Genomic DNA, 18,555 nt, shown 5'->3' on the forward strand with positions numbered 1-18,555 from the left:
AAAATCACGTTAATTTTTTTTTGTTCGATTGTAATATCCTTATTGCATTTATTATGTTATCATTTTGAATCTTAGTCTAAAAATCACATTAATTTTTTTTGTTCGATTATAATATACTTATTGTATTTATTATGTTATCATTTTGAATCTTAGTCTAAAAATCACATTAATTTTTTTTCAATTGTAATATCCTTATTGCATTTATTATGTTATCATTTTGAATCTTAGTCTAAAAATCACATTAATTTTTTTTGTTCGATTGTAATATCCTTATTGCATTTATTATGTTATCATTTTGAATCTTAGTCTAAAAATCACATTAATTTTTTTTCAATTGTAATATCCTTATTGCATTTATTATGTTATCATTTTGAATCTTAGTCTAAAAATCACATTAATTTTTTTGTTCGATTGTAATATCCTTATTGCATTTATTATGTTATCATTTTGAATCTTAGTCTAAAAATCACATTAATTTTTTTTTCAATTGTAATATCCTTATTGCATTTATTATGTTATCATTTTGAATCTTAGTCTAAAAATCACATTAATTTTTTTTTGTTCGATTGCAATATCATTATTGCATTTATTATGTTATCATTTTGAATCTTAGTCTAAAAATCACATTAATTTTTTTTTGTTCGATTGTAATATCCTTATTGCATTTATTATGTTATCATTTTGAATCTTAGTCTAAAAATCACATTAATTTTTTTTTGTTCGATTGTAATATCCTTATTGCATTTATTATGTTATCATTTTGAATCTTAGTCTAAAAATCACATTAATTTTTTTTTCAATTGTAATATCCTTATTGCATTTATTATGTTATCATTTTGAATCTTAGTCTAAAAATCACATTAATTTTTTTTTCAATTGTAATATCCTTATTGCATTTATTATGTTATCATTTTGAATCTTAGTCTAAAAATCACATTAATTTTTTTTTGTTCGATTGTAATATCATTATTGCATTTATTATGTTATCATTTTGAATCTTAGTCTAAAAATCACATTAATTTTTTTTGTTCGATTGTAATATCATTATTGCATTTATTATGTTATCATTTTGAATCTTAGTCTAAAAATCACATTAATTTTTTTTTGTTCGATTGTAATATCCTTATTGCATTTATTATGTTATCATTTTGAATCTTAGTCTAAAAATCACATTAATTTTTTTTTTGTTCGATTGTAATATCCTTATTGCATTTATTATGTTATCATTTTGAATCTTAGTCTAAAAATCACATTAATTTTTTTTTCAATTGTAATATCCTTATTGCATTTATTATGTTATCATTTTGAATCTTAGTCTAAAAATCACATTAATTTTTATTTCAATTGTAATATCCTTATTGCATTTATTATGTTATCATTTTGAATCTTACTCTAAAAATCACATAATTTTTTTTGTTCGATTGTAATATCCTTATTGCATTTATTATGTTATCATTTTGAATCTTAGTCTAAAAATCACATTAATTTTTTTTTCAATTGTAATATCCTTATTGCATTTATTATGTTATCATTTTGAATCTTAGTCTAAAAATCACATTAATTTTTTTTTGTTCGATTGTAATATCCTTATTGCATTTATTATGTTATCATTTTGAATCTTAGTCTAAAAATCACAATAATTTTTTTTTCAATTGTAATATCCTTATTGCATTTATTATGTTATCATTTTGAATCTTAGTCTAAAAATCACATTTTTTTTTCAATTGTAATATCCTTATTGCATTTATTATGTTATCATTTCGAATCTTAGTCTAAAAATCACATTAATTTTTTTTGTTCGATTGTAATATCCTTATTGCATTTATTATGTTATCATTTTGAATCTTAGTCTACAAATCACATTATTTTTTTTTTCAATTGTAATATCCTTATTGCATTTATTATGTTATCATTTTGAATCTTAGTCTAAAAATCACATTAATTTTTTTTGTTCGATTGTAATATCCTTATTGCATTTATTATGTTATCATTTTGAATCTTAGTCTAAAAATCACATTAATTTTTTTTGTTCGATTGTAATATCCTTATTGCATTTATTATGTTATCATTTTGAATCTTAGTCTAAAAATCACATTAATTTTTTTTTGTTCGATTGTAATATCCTTATTGCATTTATTATGTTATCATTTTGAATCTTAGTCTAAAAATCACATTAATTTTTTTTTCAATTGTAATATCCTTATTGCATTTATTATGTTATCATTTTGAATCTTAGTCTAAAAATCACATTAATTTTTTTGTTCAATTGTAATATCCTTATTGCATTTATTATGTTATCATTTTGAATCTTAGTCTAAAAATCACATTAATTTTTTTTTGTTCGATTGTAATATCCTTATTGCATTTATTATGTTATAATTTTGAATCTTAGTCTAAAAATCAAATTAATTTTGTTGTTCAGTTGTAATATCCTTATTGTATTTATTATGTTATCATTTTGAATCTTAGTCTAAAAATCACATTAATTTTTTTTGTTCAATTGTAATATCCTTATTGCATTTATTATGTTATCATTTCGAATCTTAGTCTAAAAATCACATTAATTTTTTTTGTTCGATTGAAATATCCTTATTGCATTTATTATGTTATCATTTTGAATCTTAGTCTAAAAATCACATTAATTTTTTTGTTCGATTGTAATATCCTTATTGCATTTATTATGTTATCATTTTGAATCTTAGTCTAAAAATCACATTTTTTTTTCAATTGTAATATCCTTATTGCATTTATTATGTTATCATTTCGAATCTTAGTCTAAAAATCACATTAATTTTTTTTGTTCGATTGTAATATCCTTATTGCATTTATTATGTTATCATTTTGAATCTTAGTCTACAAATCACATTATTTTTTTTTTCAATTGTAATATCCTTATAGCATTTATTATGTTATCATTTTGAATCTTAGTCTAAAAATCACATAATTTTTTTTGTTCGATTGTAATATCCTTATTGCATTTATTATGTTATCATTTTGAATCTTAGTCTAAAAATCACATTAATTTTTTTTGTTCGATTGTAATATCCTTATTGCATTTATTATGTTATCATTTTGAATCTTAGTCTAAAAATCACATTAATTTTTTTTTCAATTGTAATATCCTTATTGCATTTATTATGTTATCATTTTGAATCTTAGTCTAAAAATCACATTAATTTTTTTTTCAATTGTAATATCCTTATTGCATTTATTATGTTATCATTTTGAATCTTAGTCTAAAAATCACATTAATTTTTTTTTGTTCGATTGTAATATCCTTATTGCATTTATTATGTTATAATTTTGAATCTTAGTCTAAAAATCAAATTAATTTTGTTGTTCAATTGTAATATCCTTATTGTATTTATTATGTTATCATTTTGAATCTTAGTCTAAAAATCACATTAATTTTTTTTGTTCAATTGTAATATCCTTATTGCATTTATTATGTTATCATTTCGAATCTTAGTCTAAAAATCACATTAATTTTTTTTGTTCGATTGTAATATCCTTATTGCATTTATTATGTTATAATTTTGAATCTTAGTCTAAAAATCACATTAATTTTTTTGTTCGATTGTAATATCCTTATTGCATTTATTATGTTATCATTTTGAATCTTAGTCTAAAAATCACATTAATTTTTTTTGTTCGATTGTAATATCCTTATTGCATTTATTATGTTATCATTTTGAATCTTAGTCTAAAAATCACATTTCTTTTTCAATTGTAATATCCTTATTGCATTTATTATGTTATCATTTCGAATCTTAGTCTAAAAATCACATTAATTTTTTTTGTTCGATTGTAATATCCTTATTGCATTTATTATGTTATCATTTTGAATCTTAGTCTACAAATCACATTATTTTTTTTTTCAATTGTAATATCCTTATTGCATTTATTATGTTATCATTTTGAATCTTAGTCTAAAAATCACATTAATTTTTTTTGTTCGATTGTAATATCCTTATTGCATTTATTATGTTATCATTTTGAATCTTAGTCTAAAAATCACATTAATTTTTTTTGTTCGATTGTAATATCCTTATTGCATTTATTATGTTATCATTTTGAATCTTAGTCTAAAAATCACATTTCTTTTTCAATTGTAATATCCTTATTGCATTTATTATGTTATCATTTCGAATCTTAGTCTAAAAATCACATTAATTTTTTTTGTTCGATTGTAATATCCTTATTGCATTTATTATGTTATCATTTCGAATCTTAGTCTAAAAATCACATTAATTTTTTTTGTTCGATTGTAATATCCTCATTGCATTTATTATGTTATCATTTTGAATCTTAGTCTAAAAATCACATTAATGTTTTTGTTCAATTGTAATATCCTTATTGCATTTATTATGTTATCATTTTGAATCTTAGTCTAAAAATCACAATAATTTTTTTTCAATTGTAATATCCTTATTGTATTTATTATGTTATCATTTTGAATCTTAGTCTAAAAATCACAATAATTTTTTTTCAATTGTAATATCCTTATTGCATTTATTATGTTATCATTTTGAATCTTAGTCTAAAAATCACATTAATTTTTTTTGTTCGATTGTAATATCCTTATTGCATTTATTATGTTATCATTTTGAATCTTAGTCTAAAAATCAAATTAATTTTTTTTTGTTTGATTGTAATATCCTTATTGTATTTATTATGTTATCATTTTGAATCTTAGTCTAAAAATCACATTAATTTTTTTGTTCAATTGTAATATCCTTATTGTATTTATTATGTTATCATTTTGAATCTTAGTCTAAAAATCACAATAATTTTTTTTCAATTGTAATATCCTTATTGTATTTATTATGTTATCATTTTGAATCTTAGTCTAAAAATCAAATTAATTTTTTTTTGTTTGATTGTAATATCCTTATTGTATTTATTATGTTATCATTTTGAATCTTAGTCTAAAAATCAATTTTATTTTTTTGTTCAATTGTAATATCCTTATTGTATTTATTATGTTATCATTTTGAATCTTAGTCTAAAAATCACAATAATTTTTTTTCAATTGTAATATCCTTATTGCATTTATTATGTTATCATTTTGAATCTTAGTCTAAAAATCACATTAATTTTTTTGTTCAATTGTAATATCCTTATTGCATTTATTATGTTATCATTTTGAATCTTAGTCTAAAAATCACAATAATTTTTTTTCAATTGTAATATCCTTATTGTATTTATTATGTTATCATTTTGAATCTTAGTCTAAAAATCACATTAATGTTTTTGTTCAATTGTAATATCCTTATTGCATTTATTATGTTATCATTTTGAATCTTAGTCTAAAAATCACAATAATTTTTTTTGCAATTGTAATATCCTTATTGTATTTATTATGTTATCATTTTGAATCTTAGTCTAAAAATCACAATAATTTTTTTTCAATTGTAATATCCTTATTGCATTTATTATGTTATCATTTTGAATCTTAGTCTAAAAATCACATTAATTTTTTTTTCAATTGTAATATCCTTATTGCATTTATTATGTTATCATTTTGAATCTTAGTCTAAAAATCACAATAATTTTTTTTCAATTGTAATATCCTTATTGCATTTATTATGTTATTATTTTGAATCTTAGTCTAAAAATCACATTAATTTTTTTTTGTTTGATTGTAATATCCTTATTGTATTTATTATGTTATCATTTTGAATCTTAGTCTAAAAATCACATTAATTTTTTTGTTCAATTGTAATATCCTTATTGCATTTATTATGTTATCATTTTGAATCTTAGTCTAAAAATCACATTAATTTTTTTTGTTCGATTGTAATATCCTTATTGCATTTATTATGTTATCATTTCGAATCTTAGTCTAAAAATCACATTAATTTTTTTTGTTCGATTGTAATATCCTTATTGCATTTATTATGTTATCATTTTGAATCTTAGTCTAAAAATCACATTAATTTTTTTTTCAATTGTAATATCCTTATTGCATTTATTATGTTATCATTTTGAATCTTAGTCTAAAAATCACATTAATTTTTTTTGTTCGATTGTAATATCCTTATTGCATTTATTATGTTATCATTTTGAATCTTAGTCTAAAAATCACAATAATTTTTTTGGTTCAATTGTAATATCCTTATTGTATTTATTATGTTATCATTTTGAATCTTAGTCTAAAAATCACAGTAATTTTTTTTTGTTCGATTGTAATATCCTTATTGCATTTATTATGTTATCATTTTGAATCTTAGTCTAAAAATCACAATAATTTTTTTGTTCAATTGTAATATCCTTATTGTATTTATTATGTTATCATTTTGAATCTTAGTCTAAAAATCACAATAATTATTTTTCAATTGTAATATCCTTATTGCATTTATTATGTTATCATTTTGAATCTTAGTCTAAAAATCACATTAATTTTTTTTGTTCGATTGTAATATCCTTATTGCATTTATTATGTTATCATTTTGAATCTTAGTCTAAAAATCACATTATTTGTTTTTTCAATTGTAATATCCTTATTGCATTTATTATGTTATCATTTTGAATCTTAGTCTAAAAACCACATTAATTTTTTTTTGTTCGATTGTAATATCCTTATTGCATTTATTATGTTATCATTTTGAATTTTAGTATAAAAATCACATTATTTTTTTGTTCAATTGTAATATCCTTATTGCATTTATTATGTTATCATTTTGAATCTTAGTCTAAAAATCACATTAATTTTTTTTGTTCGATTGTAATATCCTTATTGCATTTATTGTTATAATTTAGAATCTTAGTCTAAAAATCACAGTAATTCTTTTTTGTTCAATTGTAATATCCTTATTGCATTTATTATGTTATCATTTTGAATCTTAGTCCAAAAATCACATTAATTTTTTTTGTTCAATTGTAATATCCTTATTGCATTTATTATGTTATCATTTTGAATCTTAGTCTAAAAATCACATTAATTTTTTTTGTTCAATTGTAATATCCTTATTGCATTTATTATGTTATCATTTTGAATCTTAGTCTAAAAATCACATTAATTTTTTTGTTCGATTGTAATATCCTTATTGCATTTATTATGTTATCATTTCGAATCTTAGTCTAAAAATCACATTAATTTTGTTGTTCAATTGTAATATCCTTATTGCATTTATTATGTTATCATTTGGAATCTTAGTCTAAAAATCAAATTAATTTTGTTGTTCGATTGTAATATCCTTATTGCATTTATTATGTTATCATTTCGAATCTTAGTCTAAAAATCACATTAATTTTTTTGTTCAATTGTAATATCCTTATTGCATTTATTATGTTGTCATTTTGAATCTTAGTTTAAAAATCACATTAATTTTTTTGTTCGATTGTAATATCCTTATTGCATTTATTATGTTATCATTTCGAATCTTAGTCTAAAAATCACATTAATTTTTTTGTTCAATTGTAATATCCTTATTGCATTTATTATGTTATCATTTTGAATCTTAGTCTAAAAATCACATTAATTTTTTTTGTTCAATTGTAATATCCTTATTGCATTTATTATGTTATCATTTTGAATCTTAGTCTAAAAATCACATTAATTTTTTTTTTCAATTGTAATATCCTTATTGCATTTATTATGTTATCATTTTGAATCTTAGTCTAAAAATCACATTAATTTTTTTGTTCAATTGTAATATCCTTATTGCATTTATTATGTTATCATTTCGAATCTTAGTCTAAAAATCACATTTATTTTTTTGTTCAATTGTAATATCCTTATTGCATTTATTATGTTATCATTTTGAATCTTAGTCTAAAAATCACATTAATTTTTTTTGTTCGATTGTAATATCCTTGTTGCATTTATTATGTTATCATTTTGAATCTTAGTCTAAAAATCACAGTATTTTTTTGTTCGATTGTAATATCCTTATTGCATTTATTATGTTATCATTTTGAATCTTAGTCTAAAAATCACATTAATTTTTTTTTGTTCGATTGTAATATCATTATTGCATTTATTATGTTATTATTTTGAATCTTAGTCTAAAAATCACATTAATTTTTTTTTGTTCGATTGTAATATCCTTATTGCATTTATTATGTTATCATTTTGAATCTTAGTCTAAAAATCACATTAATTTTTTTTTGTTCGATTGTAATATCCTTATTGCATTTATTATGTTATCATTTTGAATCTTAGTCTAAAAATCACATTAATTTTTTTTTCAATTGTAATATCCTTATTGCATTTATTATGTTATCATTTTGAATCTTAGTCTAAAAATCACATTAATTTTTTTGTTCAATTGTAATATCCTTATTGCATTTATTATGTTATCATTTGGAATCTTAGTCTAAAAATCACATTAATTTTTTTTTGTTCGATTGTAATATCCTTATTGCATTTATTATGTTATCATTTTGAATCTTAGTCTAAAAATTAAATTAATTTTGTTGTTCAGTTGTAATATCCTTATTGTATTTATTATGTTATCATTTTGAATCTTAGTCTAAAAATCACATTAATTTTTTTTGTTCAATTGTAATATCCTTATTGCATTTATTATGTTATCATTTTGAATCTTAGTCTACAAATCACATTATTTTTTTTTTCAATTGTAATATCCTTATTGCATTTATTATGTTATCATTTTGAATCTTAGTCTAAAAATCACATTTTTTTTTCAATTGTAATATCCTTATTGCATTTATTATGTTATCATTTCGAATCTTAGTCTAAAAATCACATTAATTTTTTTTGTTCGATTGTAATATCCTTATTGCATTTATTATGTTATCATTTTGAATCTTAGTCTACAAATCACATTATTTTTTTTTTTAATTGTAATATCCTTATTGCATTTATTATGTTATCATTTTGAATCTTAGTCTAAAAATCACATTAATTTTTTTTGTTCGATTGTAATATCCTTATTGCATTTATTATGTTATCATTTTGAATCTTAGTCTAAAAATCACATTAATTTTTTTTGTTCGATTGTAATATCCTTATTGCATTTATTATGTTATCATTTTGAATCTTAGTCTAAAAATCACATTAATTTTTTTTTGTTCGATTGTAATATCCTTATTGCATTTATTATGTTATCATTTTGAATCTTAGTCTAAAAATCACATTAATTTTTTTTTCAATTGTAATATCCTTATTGCATTTATTATGTTATCATTTTGAATCTTAGTCTAAAAATCACATTAATTTTTTTTTGTTCGATTGTAATATCCTTATTGCATTTATTATGTTATAATTTTGAATCTTAGTCTAAAAATCAAATTAATTTTGTTGTTCAATTGTAATATCCTTATTGTATTTATTATGTTATCATTTTGAATCTTAGTTTAAAAATCACATTAATTTTTTTTGTTCAATTGTAATATCCTTATTGCATTTATTATGTTATCATTTCGAATCTTAGTCTAAAAATCACATTAATTTTTTTTGTTCGATTGTAATATCCTTATTGCATTTATTATGTTATAATTTTGAATCTTAGTCTAAAAATCACATTAATTTTTTTGTTCGATTGTAATATCCTTATTGCATTTATTATGTTATCATTTTGAATCTTAGTCTAAAAATCACATTAATTTTTTTTGTTCGATTGTAATATCCTTATTGCATTTATTATGTTATCATTTTGAATCTTAGTCTAAAAATCACATTAATTTTTTTTTGTTCGATTGTAATATCCTTATTGTATTTATTATGTTATCATTTTGAATCTTAGTCTAAAAATCACATTAATTTTTTTGTTCAATTGTAATATCCTTATTGCATTTATTATGTTATCATTTTGAATCTTAGTCTAAAAATCACATTAATTTTTTTTGTTCGATTGTAATATCCTTATTGCATTTATTATGTTATCATTTCGAATCTTAGTCTAAAAATCACATTAATTTTTTTTGTTCGATTGTAATATCCTTATTGCATTTATTATGTTATCATTTTGAATCTTAGTCTAAAAATCACATTAATGTTTTTGTTCAATTGTAATATCCTTATTGCATTTATTATGTTATCATTTTGAATCTTAGTCTAAAAATCACAGTAATTTTTTTTTGTTCGATTGTAATATCCTTATTGCATTTATTATGTTATCATTTTGAATCTTAGTCTAAAAATCACAATAATTTTTTTGTTCAATTGTAATATCCTTATTGTATTTATTATGTTATCATTTTGAATCTTAGTCTAAAAATCACAGTAATTTTTTTTTGTTCGATTGTAATATCCTTATTGCATTTATTATGTTATCATTTTGAATCTTAGTCTAAAAATCACAATAATTTTTTTGTTCAATTGTAATATCCTTATTGTATTTATTATGTTATCATTTTGAATCTTAGTCTAAAAATCACAATAATTTTTTTTCAATTGTAATATCCTCATTGCATTTATTATGTTATCATTTTGAATCTTAGTCTAAAAATCACATTAATTTTTTTTGTTCGATTGTAATATCCTTATTGCATTTATTATGTTATCATTTTGAATCTTAGTCTAAAAATCACATTATTTTTTTGTTCAATTGTAATATCCTTATTGCATTTATTATGTTATCATTTTGAATCTTAGTCTAAAAATCACATTAATTTTTTTTTTGTTCGATTGTAATATCCTTATTGCATTTATTATGTTATCATTTTGAATCTTAGTATAAAAATCACATTATTTTTTTGTTCAATTGTAATATCCTTATTGCATTTATTATGTTATCATTTTGAATCTTAGTCTAAAAATCACATTAATTTTTTTTGTTCGATTGTAATATCCTTATTGCATTTATTATGTTATCATTTTGAATCTTAGTCTGAAAATCACATTAATTTTTTTTGTTCGATTGTAATATCCTTATTGCATTTATTGTTATAATTTAGAATCTTAGTCTAAAAATCACAGTAATTTTTTTTTGTTCAATTGTAATATCCTTATTGCATTTATTATGTTATCATTTTGAATCTTAGTCTAAAAATCACATTAATTTTTTTTGTTCAATTGTAATATCCTTATTGCATTTATTATGTTATCATTTTGAATCTTAGTCTAAAAATCACATTAATTTTTTTGTTCGATTGTAATATCCTTATTGCATTTATTATGTTATCATTTCGAATCTTAGTCTAAAAATCACATTAATTTTGTTGTTCAATTGTAATATCCTTATTGCATTTATTATGTTATCATTTGGAATCTTAGTCTAAAAATCAAATTAATTTTGTTGTTCGATTGTAATATCCTTATTGCATTTATTATGTTATCATTTCGAATCTTAGTCTAAAAATCACATTAATTTTTTTGTTCAATTGTAATATCCTTATTGCATTTATTATGTTATCATTTTGAATCTTAGTCTAAAAATCACATTGATTTTTTTGTTCAATTGTAATATCCTTATTGCATTTATTATGTTATCATTTTGAATCTTAGTCTAAAAATCACATTAATTTTTTTGTTCAATTGTAATATCCTTATTGTATTTATTATGTTATCATTTTGAATCTTAGTCTAAAAATCACATTAATTTTTTTTTTCAATTGTAATATCCTTATTGCATTTATTATGTTATCATTTTGAATCTTAGTCTAAAAATCACATTAATTTTTTTGTTCAATTGTAATATCCTTATTGCATTTATTATGTTGTCATTTTGAATCTTAGTCTAAAAATCACATTAATTTTTTTGTTCGATTGTAATATCCTTATTGCATTTATTATGTTATCATTTCGAATCTTAGTCTAAAAATCACATTAATTTTTTTGTTCAATTGTAATATCCTTATTGCATTTATTATGTTATCATTTTGAATCTTAGTCTAAAAATCACATTAATTTTTTTTGTTCAATTGTAATATCCTTATTGCATTTATTATGTTATCATTTTGAATCTTAGTCTAAAAATCACATTAATTTTTTTGTTCAATTGTAATATCCTTATTGCATTTATTATGTTATCATTTCGAATCTTAGTCTAAAAATCACATTAATTTTTTTGTTCAATTGTAATATCCTTATTGCATTTATTATGTTATCATTTTGAATCTTAGTCTAAAAATCACATTAATTTTTTTGTTCAATTGTAATATCCTTATTGCATTTATTATGTTATCATTTTGAATCTTAGTCTAAAAATCACATTAATTTTTTTTGTTCAATTGTAATATCCTTATTGCATTCATTATGTTATCATTTTGAATCTTAGTCTAAAAATCACATTAATTTTTTTTGTTCGATTGTAATATCCTTATTGCATTTATTATGTTATCATTTTGAATCTTAGTCTAAAAATCACATTAATTTGTTTGTTCAATTGTAATATCCTTATTGTATTTATTATGTTATCATTTTGAATCTTAGTCTAAAAATCACATTAATTTTTTTTTGTTCGATTGTAATATCCTTATTGCATTTATTATGTTATCATTTTGAATCTTAGTCTAAAAATCACAATAATTTTTTTGTTCAATTGTAATATCCTTATTGCATTTATTATGTTATCATTTCGAATCTTAGTCTAAAAATCACATTAATTTTTTTGTTCAATTGTAATATCCTTATTGCATTTATTATATTATCATTTTGAATCTTAGTCTAAAAATCACATTACTTTTTTTTGTTCGATTGTAATATCCTTATTGCATTTATTATGTTATCATTTTGAATCTTAGTCTAAAAATCACATTAATTTTTTTTTTCAATTGTAATATCCTTATTGCATTTATTATGTTATCATTTCGAATCTTAGTCTAAAAATCACATTTATTTTTTTGTTCAATTGTAATATCCTTATTGCATTTATTATGTTATCATTTTGAATCTTAGTCTAAAAATCACATTAATTTTTTTTGTTCGATTGTAATATCCTTATTGCATTTATTATGTTATCATTTCGAATCTTAGTCTAAAAATCACAATAAATTTTTTTGTTCAATTGTAATATCCTTGTTATCATTTCGAATCTTAGTCTAAAAGTCACAATAAATTTTTTTGTTCCATTGTAATATCCTTATTGCATTTATTATGTTATCATTTTGAATCTTAGTCTAAAAATCACATTAATTTTTTTTGTTCGATTGTAATATCCTTATTGCATTTATTATGTTATCATTTTGAATCTTAGTCTAAAAATCACATAAATTTTTGTTTTCAATTGTAATATCCTTATTGCATTTATTATGTTATCATTTTGAATCTTAGTCTAAAAATCACATTAATTTTTTTTTTCAATTGTAATATCCTTATTGCATTTATTATGTTATCATTTTGAATCTTAGTCTAAAAATCACATTAATTTTTTTTTTCAATTGTAATATCCTTATTGCATTTATTATGTTATCATTTTGAATCTTAGTCTAAAAATCACATTAATTTTTTTAAAAGCAATTATTGGTCCTGGAGATGAAAAGGCCATTCACACCGTAGACCAGTACTTGAGCACAATCCCTGGGAATGTTCTCCATTTTGTCAATAATCCAGTGATTCACACCAAGAAATATCTCCATAATATGGCTCCTTCTGTTTCACAAATTGTTGATGTAAGTTTTTACTAAGCTTTTTTTAAATATTATAACATGTTTTAATTTCCTATATATTGTCCTTGCACAAAAGCGCAAGCAAGACACAAAATGTTTTCTACTATTTCTGCCTATCTAATAGATGCTTTCGCTTATTTAGGATATTATTGCCCATCTTTTAAATTTCTCTTGTTTTTGGATGTTTTAAATTTTTATGTGGATTTTTCTTGTTGCATTCTGAATATTTGGTAATGAAACCTGTATAAAATCTATTCGTTATTTCATTCTTGTTTTTTAAATAATTTAAAAATTTTGCATTTGAAGAAAGTTATTTAAAAGTACTTGTAATTTTGTTGCACTTTTTAAAAACTTTTAGTTGAAAATTATATATTTATATCATTAATCGCTAAATAATAGATTAACTTATTTTTTAAGTGCAACAAAATATATACAACATAAAATAAATCCAAGATAATTTTTAGATTCAATTTACATAAAATTTTTAAACTTTACTTTGTAAAGTTTATAAAACTTAATTTTGAAAATCAAAGTTCGCCCAATCATATTCAATTAATCTTCCTTTCTCATATTTCTCAATGCTAAAACTTGAGTCTTTGGGGCATATAATATAAGAGATAGAACCAGGCATCACCAAACCTTCACATAATTGCACTCGGTCTCCAGTTCATATAGAAATTTTATATTTTTTTCTGTTTGTTTGGCAATTTTTGCAATCATGTAGTATAGTAGAAATTTAGAAATTGAAAATAAGACAAAAAAATACAACAAATTACTTTTACCAAATGCATTAACATTTCATTTTCTATCGACTTGTATAGTTTCAAATTTCTGAAAGTTTTGTTATTTCAAAATTTGTTTGGTTACTTAGCCGAATTCATCAATCGAAAATTGAAGCTTATTGGGGTTGGGTGATAATTTCAGGTTTAAAATAATAAAAAATAATTCTTTGTTACTATCGCCTAAAATTAGCGACCATCTTAAAATATTGATCATTACCTTTGATTAAAAAAATGTGATTTTTTGGAGTTTATTTACAAATAAAAATGTGCAATTGGTTGACAAAAAAGAATAGTCAGAGTACACATGACTAAAGAAGTAGTTTTTACACTGTTACTAATTGCATTTAAACTTAATTAGCAACTAATCAATGTTCAATTTTCATTTCACACTAAAACCTTCTATGTTGTAATGTAAAAAAAAGTGGCATGAACTTAGTTTTCAACCCAATATATAATAAATAATAATAAGATATTTTTCTCTCTTTTGTTTTACAAAATCCAGTTACTTATTGAATTACTGCAGAATATGAAGTGGAATTATGTAGCCGTTTTAAGAGATTCTACAGAATTTTCCAAATTATCAAGCAAGATCTTCCAAAAGAAAGCAGAAAGCGAACATATATGCATTGGTTTGATTGAAGCAATTTATTTGAATGTAAAGCCAAATTTGGATCCAATCAAAGCTGCAAATATCAAAGGGGTTATAGTGTTTGGAACAAAAGATATTGTCAGATTAATTTCAAAACATGTTAAGGACGGAGATTTCCGCTTCATTTTTGTGAGTAACGAAAATTTACATGAGGAAAATATCAACATGGAACTACCAAACCTAAGTCTGCAAGTCACGTGGAATGGACCTTCCAATGAATCATCTCGCAATAACAAGTTGAACTATATCGATGATTCAGTTGAAATGGCGCTAAAATGGTTCAATATCTGCCAGACTGAGTTCAAATGTAGAGATTTGCCACAAAAAGAAATTATCTTGGAAATATACCAAAAATTGAATAATAAACGAGAGAGGGTAAGATTTCTTCTTCTTTTTCTTCTTCTTCTTCTTCTTCTTCTTCATCATTATTGTCATCATCGGTTTAACGTCCATTTTACATACATATGTTGGACGGCTATTATAAATTGACTAGCAGAGAGACCCGACGTTACACGGGATTGAATAATGATCAACAAATGTTCCACACTTTTCTTCCATCGAAATTGATTGCTCTGTCAGGACCCACTAAAAAAGCTTCACATGCCTGCTCACTTAGTCCACAATCTATTATAGTTCATATTGCACTGTAAAGAACTTACCATTGGTTTTTATAAAATTATTTTTATATAATGGTTTCAATTCAAAAGTTAAAAATGCAAAAGTCAGTTATCATAGTTCAATTGTACTTCGAACAGAAACATTAATTTTAAACGCCCCCCCCCCGTCCTATCAAAGAACCTACTGTTGATTTTATGTGGCGGGTCCTTCTGTTTGTGCAGAGATAAAACTTCTAAAATGTACTTGTAATGTTAGGCTGTATACTTTGGTAAAAATCGGAATATTCTTTCTTTAATCAGATTTTTTTCGATTATTGATTTTCGATACTTATCGGAGGAGGGCATTCTAATACAAAAGCTATCTAAGAACACCCTCAGACACATAAAATACATTTGTATGAATTAAGTTGGAAAGTTGGCTCAGCCGTTTTGAAGTCCATAGGGAATGAACTAACACACACACACACACACAATGTGTTTTTTATATATGAGTAGATATAGAGATTTTCAAATAATTGTGTCTATATGAAAGCATTCGAAGGAATAAGGATATTACAGAGTGGAACAATAAAGTTGTCGCCCTAAAGAAAACAGCTTTATTTAAAACTTTTAGTGAAATATCAATTCAGGTAACTTGATTATGTAGTAGAGCTGACATCTATTCAATGTAGCCAACTTTCAGCCTCAATCACCACTTCAATATAGGTCCGGAACTAGGAGCATGCCTTTTCCACAAGTGCCAGTGGGAGCTCGGTGAATACTAACGGCGCCGATCAGGCTGGCTTTGGTGTTGTGGGAGATCATGTAGGTGATGTTCTTGACATATAACCAAAAGAAGTAGTCTAACACGTTCAGGTTATAGAGTGTAATAGCCAGGGTATTTACTTCAATAAGCTAGTTAAAATTTGGTGTCTTCTCCCCCTTCCATTTATGCTGATGAGGAGACGATATCCAGAAATATTTTACTTATTTCTCAATGTAAATATTGAATGAATAAAAGGATATAGTTTTCAAAAATATTGTACATGTAAATATGATTTTGTTATGATTCCTTCTATGAAAACTTGATTGATAATTTTAACTCTCTCACCCTTTATATATATATATATATATATATATATATATATATATATATATATATATATATATGTCAATTTTGAAATTACATAACTATTACTTTAACCTTTCAGATATATATAATTTTTCTATAACATTATCGTTTTTTCTACATACTTTCTTAATATATCCTCTCCCCTTAAATTTATTTTTGTGCGTGTCTTTTAATAACCTCTGCTGATATTTTCTTAAGTAATATCTTATACATTTCAGTTGACCTCTTTTTTGCCCTATATTTTTGACACCTTTTAAAGTCATCTTGTCTGGGTCATTTTGACATTTGCTTTCCTATTTTATATTTAATTCTATCACCATTCAATCTTTTTTCCCCCTCCTTCTTCACTCATTTTTTCTCTCTTCTTCTTCACTCATTTTTCTTAATTAAGCCTTGTCTCGGCAGCTGAGTCTAACGCATATATTATTTTTCTTTTATTAATATTATTGGAATTATTTCCCCCTTTTCCTTGTACCTATTTGTGAATTATTCCTCGGATTTCGGCCTTTTGGATTATTTTGGACCATCTCCCAATTACGCGATTCCCTTGGATTTTACTTGTGCAAATGGAAATTTAACTAACTTTCTTGGATTTGCATTGCATACTTTACCTTTTACCAGACTATCCATTCACGGGAAATCACCTTTTTCTTCACTCTATTCCCTCTGCTTCACTTTTTGTTATCAAGTAAGATCTTTGACTTACTTGCAGTTTCATTAAATACTTTTACAAGCAAAATCCGATCCCGCATTTTGCTAAATCCTACCCTTTTCAAATTAAATATGGTTTTAACTCTTTTTCAAAGTGTTTTTAACATGTTTTATTAACTATTTGCTCTTATATATATAATATATATATATATATATATATATATATATATATATATATATATATATATATATATATAATTTAAAGGAGATTAGAACAATAGTCTAAAGAGCTGAGTGTATTTTAATGTAACAGTGAAATTACTAGTTTAATTAAAATACAGGAAATAGAAAGTGCTCGTTGTAATTTAGATATATAATAAGCTCGATAGTTAAATGTCCTAGAGCTAATTCAATATTAAGTAATGTGATTGATAATTTAAAATTTAAAAATCAAATTATAATTAAATTAAAAATCCATTTCATAAGAAGGAACAACAACAAAATCAATTGATTTTGTTGTTGTTCCTTCTTATGAAATGGATTTTTAATTTAATTATAATTTGATTTTTAAATTTTTTTGTTGTTGTTCCTTCTTATGAAATGGATTTTTAATTTAATTATAATTTGATTTTTAAATTTGAAATTATCAATCACATTACTTTATATATATATATATATATATATATATATATATATATATATATATATATATATATATATAGGTGTGTCTGAATTCATTTATCATCTAGTGGTATAAAATGTTCTTCTATTGTTGTATGCATGTGGAATGTTTATTATCTTGTATGTATATAAAATGTTCATTGTTCATTGTGTGTACAGGCATTTTTTCACAAATACACGGTTAAGAAATGTGACACATTTTACAGACAGGTTTTTACAGTCAAACGATATCAATATATCTGCTTATCTCATACCAAGGAATCACATACCTTATTTGTCGAAACTCCTAAAAGAACACCATAACAACGAATTACATTTTACATGGGTTTTACTTGTCATATGGATTAACTTGTCAGAGTTTGGCACACTAAGTCTCTTTCTACATGTTCAGTCGTTACCCTGTCTGCTTCCGACATTCACACGTCTGTTCACTAATGTGTTTCTTGCCAACTCATCAGTTTGATCTCTGCTAATTAATTAGGACGTCAGCAAAGGTGACTAAATTACATTGTAACTTAACCAAATTCCAATCTCTTTTAAAATCCC

The 18,555-nt window shown here is 22.4% G+C and overlaps 1 protein-coding gene across 7 annotated transcripts in view; it reads left to right on the plus strand.

Moving 5' to 3' along the window:
• The window catches only part of LOC145267163 (metabotropic glutamate receptor 5-like), a 138,818-nt gene that overhangs the window by 53,756 nt on the left and 66,507 nt on the right, over positions 1–18,555 (plus strand). For 6 of the 7 annotated variants that reach the window (XR_013864832.1, XR_013864831.1, XR_013864833.1 and 3 more), the window contains exons 3-4: positions 13,367–13,521; positions 14,803–15,324. Coding sequence is in view for 2 of the 7 variants with exons in the window: in XM_080123212.1 (XP_079979338.1) it covers positions 13,367–13,521; positions 14,803–15,324 (677 nt within the window). In the remaining 5 variants the exon portion in view is untranslated. The remainder of the gene's footprint in view (positions 1–13,366; positions 13,522–14,802; positions 15,325–18,555) is intronic. The other variant, XM_080123213.1, reaches the window with a different exon arrangement.

This window comes from Euprymna scolopes, chromosome 42 (genome assembly GCF_053919585.1).
Source record: "Euprymna scolopes isolate OS-2025 chromosome 42, ASM5391958v1, whole genome shotgun sequence".
Taxonomy (NCBI): Eukaryota; Metazoa; Mollusca; class Cephalopoda; order Sepiida; family Sepiolidae; genus Euprymna; species Euprymna scolopes.